Source organism: Echinops telfairi, unplaced genomic scaffold (genome assembly GCF_000313985.2).
Source record: "Echinops telfairi isolate 266 unplaced genomic scaffold, ASM31398v2 ScPeMD7_3533;HRSCAF=4204_0, whole genome shotgun sequence".
NCBI classification, from domain to species: domain Eukaryota; kingdom Metazoa; phylum Chordata; class Mammalia; order Afrosoricida; family Tenrecidae; genus Echinops; species Echinops telfairi.
This window is the reverse complement of record NW_022107431.1, coordinates 26,718,327-26,734,897: the sequence shown is the minus strand read 5'-3', so window position 1 is coordinate 26,734,897 and position 16,571 is coordinate 26,718,327. Positions and strand designations below refer to the sequence as shown.

The following is a 16,571-nucleotide window of genomic DNA, read 5'->3' as shown; positions in this document are numbered from 1 at the left end:
GTGTATCCCCTCCACTGTTTCTTAATACACCCTATGTTATTCAGTATTTTGTCCATAGAATCCTTCAGTATTACAGCCAAGACTTGAATTTTTCTCCAATGCTTTCATCTTAAGGTATGCGGATCATGTTCTTTCTTTTTAGTTTTATAACACCAAGCCCACACATTGAATTATAATGCTCTACGTTGTCTTCTTGAGCTGCCACACATTTAATGATAATGCCCTTTGTCTTCTTGAGCTGCCCTTTCTCTTCAGTTCTTCTGTGCCATCATCTCTTCCGCTTGCTTTCACTACTCCAGGTTCACGAGCAGGTTTCAGAGACTTTTCTGACATTCATTTTGCTATTTTCTGCCTTTTTAAAAACATAATTTTATTTGGGACTTGTACAACTCTTATCACAATCCATACATACCCTTATTGTGTCAAGTACATTTGTACATTGGTTACCATCATCATTCTCAAAACATTTGCTTTCTGCTTGAGCCTTTGTTATTGGCTCCTCATTTTTCCCCTCCCTCACGAACTCTTGATAATTTATAAATTAGTATTATTTTTTCATGTCTTACACTATCCAACATCTCCCTTTACCCACTTTTCTGTTGTCTGTCCCCCAGGGAGAGGGTTATATTTAGATCATTGTGATCGGTTCCCCCTTTCTACCCTACCTCTCCTTACCTTCCTGGTATCACTACTCTCATTATTGGTCTTGATTGGTCTCATTACCTGTCCTGGATTCCCTGTGTTTCCAGCTCTGATCTGTACCAGTATACATTCTCTGGTCTAGCTGGATTTATAAGGTAGAACTGGGATCATGATAGCTGGAGGTGGGGGGTGGGGGTGGGGGTGCGAGAGGAAGCATTAAAGAACTAGAAGAAAGTTGTATGTTTCATCATTGCTATACTGCACCCTGACTGGCTAGTCTCCTCCCGGCGACCCTTCTGTAAGGGGATGTCCAGTTGCATGCAGATGGACTTTGGGTGATATTTTCTTTTATTTTAAAGACCTTTTGTTTTTATCCTGTTAAATGTTCTTAATGTCATTGCATAGTGAATCAGGTTTTCTGTCATCTGCATTTAAAGAGTCAAATCTATCCTGAAGGTGTTCTTTCTCAAAATTCAGGTGGTATATTCTCAAGATTGGATTTTGGTTCCCATGAACTTATTTTAATTATCTTTAACTTCAACTTGAACTTACTATATATGAGCAATTGATGGTCTGTTCCACCTTCAGACATGGCCTCATTTTGGCTGATGATAGGAGTTTCTCCATTGTCTCCTCCCATAGATGTCATCAATTTGATTCTGTTTGGAGAAGTTCATATATACAGTAGTTGTTGTTATTGAAATAAAGGCATTTGCAATGAAGAAAACTTCTTGAAAAGTTGGTCTTGAAAACTTCTACCACGTGAGCACCAGCTTAGTGTGGTCACCAAGACTGTATTTTTCAACTACCGTTCCTTCCTCTTTGTTTCCAACTCTCACTTTCCACTCACTAAAAATGACCAAGGCATCTCGAGTACATATTTGATCAATTTCAGACTGAAGACACTGAGAGCCTTCTTTACTTTATCCTGAACTTAAGCGATTGGTGCATACATTTGCATAATAGTTGTATTAAGTGGAACTCCTTGGAAGTGGCTAGATACTATTCTATCACAGAAAGCATTGTAACTCAAGAACATATTCTTTGGGGCAATGAACTCAATGCCATGCCTTTTAACATCGTCATTCCTGGCACAATAGTCATGTGACTGTTTCAAAATGGCCAATACCAACCCATGCAAGTTTACTAATTCCTGGGATGTCCATTTTTATGAGGTTGATTTCACTTTAATGACCTCCAGCTTTCCTCGATTTATGCTTTGTACATTCCATGTTCCACCAAGAGTTGTTTGCAGCCATTTATTCTCACTTTGAGTCATTTTTCCATCAACCAAATGAAGATCCTCAAAGCTCTACTCCACACACCTTATTATGTTAACTCTACTTTGAGGAGGTAGCTCTCCCTTGGTCTTCCAACCTGAGGGGTTCATCTTTGGGTGTTATATCTAGCAATATTCTCTGGTTATCCTTAAGATTTTCAGTCGCTAATCCTTTTTCTTGGTCGTTTATTAATCTGGAAGCTGGTCGTTGTGAGTGATCCTGCTGGTATTTGGAATACTGTTTACATAGCTTCCAGCATCACAATAGCACACAGCCACCATAGTATGACAGACTGACAGAGAAGTAGTGGATGGATTTAAATATGTATTGTAAATTCTAAGCTCTATGGGTAAGAAGCCTTAGGAGTGCTGTGTAATAAAGTGTGGGCTGCTAAGATTGGTTCAAACCACCAGCAAGTCTGGGGGAGAAGCTGAGCATGTCTCCTTCGACAAATAATAGCCACCTCAGAAACCCTCTAGAAACCCCATATGGGGTCACTGTGAGTAGAAATTGATTGGACGATAGTAGGTGGATGTCTGGGGGGATTATTCTGTTTGGGTGTGCGTTGTCTATGTTAATAAACAAGAGTAGTGCAGTATGTATCTGAGTGATCGATCCCTTTTGTGACATAAGGAGGGATTAAACATTGAGTAGAAATAAAATAAGATGCCAGGACACATGGTGATCTCCAAGAAACCAGGAAAGAGATCCCGAGGAGACCAGAACCTTGCTCTAGAGCCAACACAGAGAGAAAGCCTCCTCCTGGAGCCAGCTTCCCGAATTCACACTTCTAACCTCTCAAGATGTGAGAAAATTCACATCTGTTTCTTGAAAGCATCTACTTGTATTGTTTTAGCAATACCAGGTAACTGAGACACTGGGTGAACTTAGGATTTGTGAATTTAAAGGAAAGAATTTTAGAATAAGGACTAGTATGTGGTTCTTGTCATTATTGGCTAAAAATGCTCTCCAATACAAGGATTTTGTACCTCTAAACCACATATTGTGTGTGTGTGTGTGTACAGTGTTTTCTACATGGTACAACTAACCCTAAGAGGCTGTCTCTATGGATAATATTATTGACTATCTAAAGACACAGCCTGGAGTTCCTCATAGGTTTAAACAGTTAACAAACTAAGTTGATAGATCAAAAGGCTGGATGTTCAAGTCTGTCCACAAAAAACCAAAAAAGTCAAACTCACTGTCATTGAGTTGACTTTAGTTTAAATCAACTCCATAGGACAGAGTAGAACTGTAGGCTTCTGAGGCTGTAAATCTTCACAGGAGCAGAAATCCCTAACTCTCTCCCTGGTGAGTCCAACTGCTGACGTGGTGGTTAGTATTCCAATGCATGGCCCACCATGCCACCAGAGCTCCTTGATGAAAGCCACCACCTAACCTCTAATCATGGCAGAGAATATTCTTAGAGTCAAGGAATGGTGCCTTATAATCAGACCTGAACCTCATGACACGTTCTCCCTCTGGCTTGTTGTTGTTTAGCTGCCATCAAGTGATCTCTGACTCACATCAGCCTAGATAACATACAATCTGGTGCCGTTTTCATTATTGTTAGTGTTTTTAAGTACAATGTTGTGTCCATTGGGTCATCTCATTGAAAGATTCCCTAATTTTCAATAATCCGCTATTTTATAAAATATTATTTCCCCCTCCTAGTCATGAGTCTAAACCCAAACAACTCACTACCATTGATTCTGATTCCCAACAGCTCTACTGGACAGACTCTTATTTTTCTCCTTCGATGCTTCAGGTGGATTCAAACTGCTGACTCAATATGTAGCCCACTACTACCCCATGGATCCTTGGTGACTGGCTTATAAATCTGTAAAAGTAGATATAGATAAGGATCTTTGTAGCCCTGGAAGGAGTCCTGGTGGTATAGTAGATTATGCCTTGGGCTACTAACCACAAGATCAGCAGTTTAACCCTCTCCTAAGAAGAAAGGGAAACTTTCTGCTCCTGTGAAGATTTAGACTTGAAAGCCCAAAGAGGTAGTTCTAGTCTGGTCTAGAAGCTCAGGATGAGTCACAATTGATTTGATAGCAGTGATTTTGTTTGGGGGTTTGGTGGCCCTGGCAAGACACAGAGCTGCACTGAAAACTAAAGAAAAGTGAAGCCTGTTGCCTTCAAGTCAATTTTGAGTCATGGCAACACCATGTGCTTGTTACAGAGTAGAACTGTGCCAGAGCACCTGTCCTGCAGGTCATCTCTCTCAAGGGCCCTCTCCAGGTCTTCTGCAGCACCACCAGATGCACCAGCAACCTTCTTGGTGCCCTTGCCCACTCACTGAATAGACTCAAAACTCCCACTTCTACCCCTCTGGGTGCATTTTGGGGAGTTTATTCCAAATCAGAACCCTCAGCTATGAGGAACTGACAAGAACTGACAAACCAATCTCTGGTTCAGGTCTTCCTTGTTTAAGGTCAGCCTCCTCGATTTGAATGGATTTAATAAAACCAAGGCAGCTCATATGTTCTCCTGCACCGCATTCAAATTCACTTGTTCGTTGCTTAGCATCATTACTTTCACTCCACTGCCTGAGCTAAATCTTCAACTCTCAACTCCTCCTCTTCATCATGCCCCAAACCAAGTATGGTGCTAGTATCAACTCTTCTTCATTAAGTAGAGTTTCCGCTTCTGTATGGAGGTCTCCACCAGCTATTATTTGGATGGTTGCTGCTCATATCCCCAAGGAAATGACATAGTTTTCTAATTCCCCTGATAGCCTTGCCTCTTCTTTTACTCCCTCAAATATATTTCCCCCCACAGTGGTTGTCATAGTGATTTTTTTAACAGCAAAGAAAAAGAAAAACTGGTCATTTTATTGTTTCAATCTCTGCAGGATTCCTGTGGCACACAGAGCTAGATTTGAGCTCAAATCTGGAGAGAAAATTAGACATTGATTTATGTATCTTTCTAGCTTTTCCATGAACCACACACTCCACAAACCAGGGGACCAAGTGTATCTTGCTCTTTACCCATCACTGTTTTACACATCCTAGATCCTCCTCCTAACCCCTCCCTGCCCTTGGTCCCCACGTAAGTGTACAAACTCTATGAAAACAAAAACAAAAGACTCTCTTTTGTGCATCACTGTACACCTAACACAAAAAGAATGTTCCCAGACAGTTCCTGAATGCCACTGGTATTTCAAATACTATCGTGGTCACAAAGGTGAGCAGGTTTTCAGCAAGGCTTTCAGACTGATTGACTAGGAAGAAGAAATAAGTTGTCTACTTAGAAGGGATTAGACACTGAAAACTTTAAGGGTGGAAGGCATTCAAGGGAAAGCTGCCTCCTCAATGTAGAATCAATCATTCAAAATAAAGAGAAACAACTGCATACAGCCATTACCAATCAGAAAGTGGACTGTCTGACTTAGGAAACTAGGAAAGTTGGAAGTCTTCAAAAATGAAATAGAATGCACCAAAGGCATCAGTGACCTGAAGTATTGATCATTTTTAATAAAACAATCATATGGTTAACTGTTGTCAGAAATGACCAATTAGAAAAAAATGGTATCACATTCATCTTCAAAAAGAGCATTTTAAGTTCTATCTTAGAAGTCTGGCTCAGTGATCATATAGGACAGGGGCTCAGTGATCATATAGGACAGGGTAGAACTTTTCTGTGGGATTCTGACACTGTAACTCTTTAAGGAATAGAAAGCCTCATCTTTCTCCCATGGGGTGACTGGTGGTTTTGAACTACTGACTTTGCAGTTATCAGGCCAACTCATAATCTATTATTACTCAGGGTAACTATGAGTCAGAATCGCTTCAATGGTAGTAAGTGCTGTCTGTGGTGGGATAATATCTATGTGCCTACAAGAGAAAGCAGACAATACAACTATAATACAATGTTATGCACCAATCACTAAAGCTAGTGATGCGGAAATGTCACTCTGAAATTGATCGGATATGTAATCAAGATACATCGATGACCACTGGTTATTGGACGTGAAGGTTGGAAACAAAGAAGAAGGCTCAGTAGATTGAAAATATGGCCCTAGTTTGCCTGATAGAATTTTGCATGACTAATGACTTCTTCTTTTCAAATATCTTTTTGTTTCTACAACATAAGCAGTGCCTACACACATGAATCTCACCAGATGGAATATATAGGAACCAAATTGATGACATCTGTGAGAATAGATTATAGAGAAGTTCAATAACATTAGCTAAAACAAGGGTAAGGGGGGCTAAGGAACTGACCATCTGTTGCACATGTGTCAGTTCAGGTTGAAACTGAAGAAAATAAATCAAGTCCAAAATACAGTCTTGAATCTATCCCGCCTGAATTTTGAGACTATCTCAAGAACAGGCTTGACACATTGAACATTAATGATGGAAGACTCGATGAGCAATGGGATGACATCAAGAACATGCATGAGGAAATAAACTATCACTAAAAAGAAGAGAAAGAAAAGGCCACAGTGGATGTCAGAAGAGACTCTGAAACTTGCCCTTGAATGTCCAGTAGCTAAGGCAAATGGAAGAAATGGAGTAAAAGAGCTAAACAGAAAACTTCAGAGGTCAGCTTGAGAAGACAAAATAAAGCATTAGATGTGAAAAGATCTGGAGAAAGCCAAAAAGAAAGAAGACAGTCAGCACATATCAAGGTAAAAGAGCTAAAGGGGGGGGAAAAAATCAAGCCTTGAGTTGCAATATGGAAGGATTCTATGTGTAAAGTATCGAACGATGAAAGAAGCATACAGTCACTGTACCTAAAACAAGTGTTGATGTCCAACCATTTCCCAGGGTCACATATGATCAAGAACTAATGGCAGAGAAGGGAGATGCCTACACTGCACTGAAGGCATTAAAGAAAGGCATGGCTCCAGGTAGTGATTAAATACCGGTTGAAATGTTTCAACAAGCTGATGCAGCACTGGAAGCACCCATTAGTCGAGGCCAAGAATTTTGGAAAAACAGCTACCTGGCTAACCAACTGGAAGAGACCGATATTTGTGCCAATTCTCAAGAAAGATAACCCAACAGAATGAGGAGATTACAGAATCTCACGAGTATCACATGTAAGTAAATTTTTCTGGAGCTAATTTAGACAATGGTTGTAGCAGTTCATCAACAGGGAGCTGCCGGGAACCCAAGTTGGATTCAGAAGACAATGAAGAAAAGCAAGTAAGCACTTTCTGATGATCAAAAACCAGTCTTCAGAGTGTTGCTGCCACAGATGGACCTTGGCTGAAATAGGAGAAAACCAAATGGATGTTTACCTGTGTTTAATTGACCATGTAACTGTAATCATCCATGTGGATCATAAAGAACTATGGAGACACATTGTGATGAATGGGAATCCCATGACACTTAATTGTGCTTATGAGGCATGCGTACCTAGACCAAGAGACCGGCTTTTGAATAAGGAATACTGCATTGTTTAAAGGAAGGAGAACTGCACGTGTTGTGTCCTTTCACCATCCTTATTCAATCTATGCTGAGCACATCATCTGAAAAACTGGAGGATAGGAAGAAGAATGTGGCATCGGGATTGAGGAAGACTCATTAACAACCTACTATGTGCAGATGACACATCCTTGCTTACTAAAAGCAAGTAGGCACTTTCTGATGATCAAAAACCAGTCTTCAGTATGGATTGCAACGCAATGTGAAGAACACAAAAATCCTCACTACTGGACCAATAGACTACACATCATGGTAAGTGGAAGACCTCTGGACAAGACAGATTGACACTGGCTGCAACCATGAGCTCAAACGTAACCATGATGTGGATGGCGTAGGCAAGAACGGTTTCTTTCTGTGATACATGTGGTCACTATGAGTTAGAACCGGCTCAGTGGCACCTGCTTACAACAAAGCTAGTTGCTGAAAAACCACCAGCAGAGTAAGTAAGTCAATATATCGTTTCAAGGATCTGTCCCAAAGCCATCTCCTTCCTCTTCCTGTGCTGAGCAGGGAATGGGCCTCTCCACTGAGCTTCTAACACACAGCAAATATGTAAATACCTCGATATTTATAACATGCCTTTTTATTCACACATGCATTTTTCTGATTAAGTGAGCTCTTTGATGGATGAAACACCATCTAATCTCCCTGTGGTGTTGCTGGTTGCATCAAGACAATGCTACCTCATGGTGACCACGTGTTGTTGCAGACTAAGATTGTTCTGGAGAGGTTTCAAGGCCTTTCACAGGCAGATTTCCAAGGTTCTTTTCAGAGAAGCCTCTAAATCGGGTCAACTAGTAGTTGAGCAGCTGGCACTGGTACCACAGGGACCTATTCATCCTACAGTGTCCGTATTGTCCCTAATGAGGGGGAGAGCTAGAAGATGGTTTTGACTAGATCAATTAGTGACTACATGAATGATGTATACTTGTCAGGAGGAAGGACAAAATAGAACAATTTAGTCTGTGATCTCTCTTTCTCACACACATAAATGTCAATGGGAAGGAAGACACATGAATCACCTATATATTCAAAACGTTTCAAGGACTTGGCTGGGCAAGAGCCAGCTATTACGCAGTGTTGACCTTTAATTCACCTTTGTAAAACATAGTCTAAAAAGACTTTCTGGCTCATAAAATAAACTAGGTAAGTTGTAAGCCCCTCAATTTGAAATTTTTTATAATGGAACTTCTGATAGATTTTGACCTTTAATGGGCTTCTCTTTATTATACACTTATTATAAAAGAAGGTTCTACTCTTTTATAACAAAAGAACTGCAGTTCGTGGATATTTTATGACATGTTTCAGTTGCTTTTTGCCTTGAGTCACCTCAACAGAAATAACATAGAGGTTTCCCAGTGGAATTTTGAATAAATCTGCACACTGACAGCGAAGCAGAAGGGAAAATGCTCACGGGCTTTATTCAAGACTCCTTTCAGTTACAATGCTGGGCTGCCAGGCCTGGGTTTGCATGAGAACCCACACTTTGGGTGACCACTGTCTGGTGGTAAATGGAAGCCAGAAAATGCCTTCTCATTTTTTGTAAGCATGCTTACGCAGCACTGCCTAGGGATGGCTGAAGCCTAGGCATTGAGTCCACAGGTGATGTGCTATAAGCATCAAAATGTCTTTAGAAACAAACCTGGTAAATTTGAATGTAGAACCACACATAAAAATAGACACCTCAAGCATGTCATTGTATATTTATTTCTCTTTTTAAAGAACACTCCTTAATGTAATTCAATATACAAACTTGGTTTCACAGAAGCATCCACTAGATAGCACAAAGATAATCCAGGTTGTGTGTGTGCGTGTACACACATGTGCGTGCATGTGCACATGTGGCCACACCCTTTCCCTCTCTCCCATGCGAGACCTGCAACCAAAGGCTCCCCACCTTCAGGCACCCATCAAAAGCCATTCTGAATGTCATGTACAGAACACGTCCTCTTCCCACCGCAAGTGTTCAGTCTCTTGAAAGCTTCTTTCCCCCATTTCCCCTGAGGTAGCCAGGAGTGCGCCACTCTTTCCCATTCAGAAGGGTAAAGTGGCTTCCCCTAAAGCTGATGCCAACCCTGTTACCATGTGGACTAGCGGACAGGAAGAGTTGGTGAGCAGGTCTCCACCCCCCACGCCTGCTCCACACCCCACCCTCAAGTCCAAGCACAATCCCTCTATAGTAGCCTTAGCTCCAGTCACCGTCTTGTGCAGCAAGAACAAGCCGACTGCAAGCCCAGGTCTTTTCCAAGGGCAGTGCACAGCACTGCCTGCCAGGCCACCGGGCTGGCCAATAACCAAGCTTTACACAGTCCCATGTGCTTTGTCACTTTAATATTTAAAGACACTCTAGCATAGGTCTGTGGCAACCTAGTGTCCAACTGAGTTACATAAAATTGTACCAGTGATGCACTTGTACATATTTACATGGGCCGGAATGTTTTCCCATAGTTTTAGATGAGTATATAGATCAGCATGTTCACAGAAGACCAAATACTTTTAATATTATTTATAACTGATTTAGAAAGCTTTGGAAAAACTCACAATAGCACATTGTTTACTTTAATGCTTTACGGTACTATCAGTTTAAAATCACAATCAGCACTTAAGTTATAGTCAATCCAGCAAACAAGAGACAAAAAATTTACAAGTTAAGAACTGACTGATAACATCCTTTATCTTTTTTTTCAACTAATGCATAAGTGCAGAATAAGATACTCTAGTTTAAATATCTTGTTTACAATATACATTTTTGTTCTAGTTACGCAACAGTAAATCCCATGCTTCACATAGAAAAGCAATCCACAACATTAAGAAAAAATGTACAATTTATGAAACAAAGTAAATAAATATTAGTATTACAGAATCAGAGCTGTACATAAAAGCTGTTCAGTTTTTAATCATATAAAAATATGTTTTAGTGCAACCTCACATATATATTGATGCTGTTTTGCTTTACATCATTTAGATCCAAGTGTCCAAAAAATGGAAAGAAATTACATTTATTACAAAGCAGATACACAAATTCTAAAATATGTACAAATTACTGCTAAAAAATGCTTATAAGAATATAAGCAAAGTAAAGAAAAGGCACAAACATCTGTACAATTTTAAAAGTACCAGACCCAATAGGTTAATTCCAAACTTTGTTTTGGTCAGGCTCATGATGACTTGTTATGTTTACCTAATTCTCTTGATATAACAAAAGTATATATAAGAGCAAACTACTGTAACTTAGGACAGGCATGCTATCAACTTGGTTACCTCTATCTCTAGGAAAAACCAAATCCCCCCCCTAAAAAAAAGGGGGTGAAAAGTGTGTCAGTGAAAGTCTCCATGCATCTTAGATCAATGTAATTGACTCTTTTCTGACGAAGGTTCGGTGCCTTCCTCTGTGCTTGAGAACTCCTGGCTGCTCTGAAGGCCCAGCTGTCTGTCATTCACACAACCCTTGCTGTAAAACGTGGAATGGGCTACGGTGGTCTGTGATGTCCCAGAATTGTCCTTTTCCCCATCGTGCAAGTCAGGGTGGGTAGCTGAGGTGCAGGGCTGCCCTAGCTCAGGTCCACTGAAGTGCCTAACACTACTAGCGTGGGCATTTTCCGCGGGCTTCTGCTGGGACTCCTGCACACGCACTGGCTGATCTGCCCCAAGCAGAGCGGCCTCTTCGGTGGCAATCCGGAGCGAGGCAATGGCTTTTGTACACGTCTGGATGCTTTCCTCCTGTTCCCTCTCGGTGGCATTGAAGCTGTCTTCGGAAGTGCTCTGTTTCATCAACAGCAGAGGAGAAGAGGGCGCGCTAGGCGGACCGGAGGACTGAAAGATGGGAGGCAACCGCTTCTCGTGCTGCTTTGCAATCATGGAGGCTTCTTTAGCGAAGGACTCGTCCGAAGCCGCTCTCTTCTCCTCGGCGCCCTCCATCGGCAGAGGCAAAGTGGGTGGAGGGTGTAAACCGGAAAGGGCCGGAGGCATGGAGTGAACCATTTGGATCCCACCAACGGGCACCATGGGGATAGGGGCTCGCACTTGTTGCTGAGAGTGGAGTGGAAGATGGCTGAAGACATAGTCATGAGGAGCCTCGGCGAAAAGGCTGGGGCCTGGATGTTCATAAGCACCTTCTGGGTCTCCATAGAGACCGAAGTAAGGAACCTGAGGTGATCCTCTTCTTAGATTCTGCACAAAGAAACAGAGCACACTGTTCAGAAGCCAGGACTCGGAGACATTCTCACGCTTTCATTCATTCAGAGCACTTGCAGGCTACCTTGTCTTTTCCTCGTCCCCCACCCCCACCCCACCCCCATTTTTCAAGACAAAAAAGACTTTCTGTCGCTGTCCACACCGTTGGAACGGCCTTGTCAGCCCGGGAAGGCTCCTCTGGTTTTGGACAGCGATGTGCTAGAGCATTCCGTGTGGTCTCCACTAGTTAAGAGGCACTTTTAAAAAATTGTTTTTTTTCCATGAAGGAGGTGAATATAAAATAATGGATGACAACTTTAAAAACTTTAGACTAATAATGAACTTGGTACTTTATCAGTCTAACAGCCCCAACTAGGTAAACATGTACCCATGTGTTTCAGAAACACAAAAAACATCTGTTTTTATACCGGCAGATTTTCAAGTATTTTTCTTAAGTGTTGTTATTATTGGATTGACAAGATGGAAATATCGGTGCTTTCTTTTCATTTTCTATAGAAGTGGAATCAAAATGGTGGTGGTGCCCCATGGATTTGGAGCTCCACTGTGGAAATAATGGCTTAAAGCAGTGGTTCTCAATCTTCTTAATGCCGTGACCCTTTCATACAGTTCCTTATGGTGTGGTGACCCCCCAAACCATAACATTATTTTCGTTGCTACTTCAGAACTATAACTTTGCTACTGTTATGAACTGGGTGACCCCTGTGAAAGGGTCATTCAACCTCCAAAGGGGTCGCAACCCACAGGTTAAGAACTGCTGGGTTAAAGGAATACGCTCTTGCTCAAGAAACCTTTCATGCTGAAGGCCAGTTCAAATCACGAGTCAGAGTTATTTAAATTCTTACATCAATGGCGCTTATCTCCATCAGAACAGTATTCACTTACAGTTTTTCAAATAATTGCAATTCATATTCAACTACATAGTTGCCAACTGAAGGTGATTGTGCTTGGATTCTTCTTATGTTATCATGCTCATTTAAATATCGTCTTAGCTATTGCTGAATTAAAAATAACTTAGAAATCTGGGCCAGTGTTCCAGATGCAGGCTTAAAAAAGGCAGAACAAACTGTCTACACTTGGTTGCCCACAATTTAGAAACACACAATCAGATTTTAGGTTTTAATGACTGAGATCCATTCTTTTAATAGGTGGGCACACAAAAGGGAGAAGTAAATACGTTTATTTACTTATTTTACGAACTTAAAGCAGATATAAACCTGAGAGAAACAATTTTTATCCAGTTCATTTCAAGAGCATTTCACTTCTATAGCTCACAGTGTGCTTTATAGTATTAATGATACATTCATCCACCTCTAGTCAGATTTTGAAACTGGTTCAGGAACTATACATTATGCATTATCTCTAATACGCTGTACCACACTTGGCCTTTTTAGTGCTTTGGGCAATACTATATTTGACTAGAAACAAATTACTTCTTTAGAAGGATAGGTGAAATGATGCATTCATCATTTCTATAATCATAAGTAGCTTGTAAGTTAGGAAAGACTGGGTAGAGGTTTATGATACAAGAGAGAATGGTTTAAATACTATAAAAGCTCACTGCTGCTTCCACTCTGGCTAGAAAAAGTACGTCTCCTTTGTCAAACACCAATTATTTGAAGATAAATGAATCTTTTAAAAATTAATTGGCAGTGCTTCAACATTAAAAATTAAATGTAGCTTTGTGATTTGGCGTTTGGTTGCTATTGAGGGATGTCTTATCCCATAGACCTCATCCGGATGGCTATCCAGGAGGAAGCCATGTGAGTGAGCTAGCAGCACCAGTTAAAGAGAAAGATGTTCTATTACATGAAGTTACTTGAGCTCCCTCAAAGCTGGCAAGGAGTGATAAATTGGCCTCTAGCACTAGAATATATTTACTATATTCCAAACTCCATACCATTTTATTTCTGTTAAGAATAAAGTTTCATATTTAGATCTCTAGTGATCAGTAATCAAATGATTACAACCACAGAGATAAGTAGACATGTAGAATTTCCATCCTTAGCCATTTCTACTGACTGTTCCCCACCCCCACCCCCCACCCCCAGGTTATGGGTTATTTTTTTGGTTTTTTAAATCATTTTATTGGGAGCTGGTACAACTCTTATCACAGTACATACATGCATCCATTGTGTCAAGCACATTTGTTGCCATCACATTCTCAAAACATTTTCTTTCTACTTGAGCCCTTGGTATCAGTTCCTCATTTTTCCCCCTCCCTCTTCCACCCTTCCTCCCTCACGAACCCTTGATAATTTATAAATTATTATTATTTTTTCATGTCTTACACTGTCCGATGTCTCCCTTCACCCACTTTCTGTTGTCCATCCCCCAGGGAGGGGGTTATATGTCGATCATTGTGATTGGTTCCCCCTTTCTCCCCCACCTTCCCTTACCCTCCTGGTATCTCTGCTCTTATTATTGGTCCTGAGGGGTTTATCTGTCTTGAATTCCCTGTGTTTCCAGCTCTGATCTGTACCAGTGTACATCCTCTGGTCTAGCTGGATTTATAAGGTAGAACTGGGATCATGATAGGGGGGGGGGGCAGCGAGGTGGGGAGGAGGAAGGATTAAAGAACTAGAGGAAAGTTGTCTGTTTCGATGGTGCTATACTGCACCCTGACTGGCTGGTCTCCCCGTGACCCTTCTGTAAAGGGATGTCCAGTTGCCTACAGATGGGCTTTGGGTCTCCACTCTGCACTCCCCTCATTCACAATGATATGCTTTTTTGTTCTTTGATGCCTGATACCTGATCCTATCGACACCTTGTGATCACACAGGTTGGTGTGCTTCTTCCATGTGGGCTTTGTTGCTTCTCAGCTAGATACATGCTTGTATTTAGACCTCTATAATGCCCTTTGCCTCCTAGTTCCTTCCTCTATTTCCTTTTACTTTCCTCTTGTCCTGCTATCATGTTGAGCCTTCATTTGGGTTTCACTAATTCCTTTCGGTTACATTGCCCTCAATCAAGCCCTACCAGGCCTCCTACACCTTCCTCGCCATCCATTTTAGATCACTTGTTCCCTTGTCCCTGGGTTTGTTAACATCCACTTCCTTTCCCCCGCCTCCCCTTCTTCCATGTCCCCCTGGAACTGTTGGTCCCATTGTTTGCTCCTCCAGATGGTTTATCCCACCTATCTTCTCTAGATAGACCTGCAGAGATAATAATATGCACAAAAAACAAGACAGAGCAAAACAACCAACAAAACAACTCTTTCCTATACATCCTCTTTTCTCCCATTCACTCACTCTCTCCACCTTGTAAATGAATTCCCAATGCCTTCTCTTTACTTTGGTGTTTACTCCATTTGCAACCCTATTCCATTCTGTAATTTGGGTCTTATCATAACATGATGAACAAATTCCTATCTTACATAAAACTCTGTTAAGAAAAGTCTTGATGTTGAAATTGGAAGAATGAGTTCAATGAGGATTGCATCAAAAGCTTATCTAATAAAGCTCTCACTGCCATCAGGGCAATTCTGATTCACAGCAAGTCTACAGGACAGAACTTGCCCCTGGGGGTTTAAAGCTTTATGGGAGCAGAAAGCTTCATCTTTTTCTTGAGATAGGATGATGGTTTCGATCAAATGACTTTGAGGTGAACAGCCAAACACATCACCCATTATGTCATTACTAGGGTCATCGTGAGTCAAAATTGACTCAATAGAAATATCTGTAGCCATGTTATTGTTGCTAAAGGCCATTGAGGTTGGCGGCCATTCATTCTATACAACGTAATGAAGCACTTTGGCATCTTTAAGACTGGTTGAGGATTAAACTATTGCATTCATGGATTGATTTTCAAACGTAGATCTTCAAGCCTTCTTCCTTAGTCTACCTTAGTCTGAAATCACTGCTGCAACCTGCTCAGAGTCATAGCAACATGGAATCCCCTGCCAACAGACAGGTGGTGACTGCATATGAGATGCGCTGTTTGGGAAGCAATGCCAGGACTCCAGCATGGAAAGTGAGAATTCTACCACTGAGGTACCACTACCTAATTATCTATATCCGATCCATGTCCGTGTCAATCTAGCTGATGCACCAGAGAGAACACCAACTCATCTTTGGAACAGAGTGCCAGTATGGCTCTCTGGGAAGCAAATTCTTAGAAGAAGGTAGGATTTGAGAGGTGTATGAGCTGGTGGGGAGTAGTTTAATGCAATGTGGAAAATGAAAGGGAGAGGCAGCAGTGCCTGTCTGTGACTGATTCGGGCTCAGTCATAAACTGGGGCTGCAGGGAAGACTTCAGCCACAATTTAAGAGTTGAGGCCCATCCAAAAAGTACTAACAGCCAGCGGGGTGTTGGCTTACTGTATTTCTCATAGCCGAATGTTGGGTTCTGTTAGGGAGGGAAATAGGCTTGGTTTTCCTTCTTGGTTGCCACAAATAGATGAGACTGCAGCCAATGGCTAATTTGTTTTGCCCAAGTTAGTGTGATTCGCCCAAGATCACACAAGATAGCAAGGGAGGGAAATGAATACTGGCCATTTCCCTAGATGCACTGTCTCATCTATTCTACCTGCTGAGCACAGATGCACATACATTTATTTATAAAAGAGGAGACCAAATACCATACTTGTTTTTCATCATCTTTGAGGCATATGTAGTAGAAATTCAAAAATATTTATCGAGTGATGAATACAAGACTTTTCCATTTGAGTTGTCTCTCTCTTGGAATAGCCATTGCATTGGGTAAATCTGCCGCTTAAGCCCTCTGTAGAGAACTGAAAAGCAAGCGTGTCACTTGGAGGACTAAGAGGCCATGGTATTTTCAGTTGCCTCGCATGCGCGGGAAATTTAGACAGTGAAGAAGGAAGCCTGAAGAAGTGTCCATGCATTTGAACTGTGGTGCTGGCAAAGAATATTCAAAGTACCACGGGCTGCCAAAAGGACAACCAGGTCTGCCTCGGAAGACGTACAGCCAGAGTGCTCCTCACAGGCAAGAAGGGTGAGACCGGGCCTTGCATACGGTGAGCAGGTTATCCGAAAAGACCAGTCCCTGGAAAAGA

The 16,571-nt window shown here is 41.5% G+C and overlaps 1 protein-coding gene across 3 annotated transcripts in view; it reads right to left on the bottom strand.

The window, feature by feature from the left end:
• Positions 1-9,049: 9,049 nt before the first annotated feature.
• Positions 9,050-16,571, bottom strand: part of HIVEP2 (HIVEP zinc finger 2) — a 105,260-nt gene continuing 97,738 nt past the window's right edge. For all 3 annotated transcript variants that reach the window (XM_004701970.3, XM_045294435.1, XM_045294434.1), the window contains one exon: positions 9,050-11,533. In XM_004701970.3, coding sequence (XP_004702027.1) covers positions 10,709-11,533 — 825 coding nt within the window. In that variant the 3' untranslated portion in view covers positions 9,050-10,708. The remainder of the gene's footprint in view (positions 11,534-16,571) is intronic.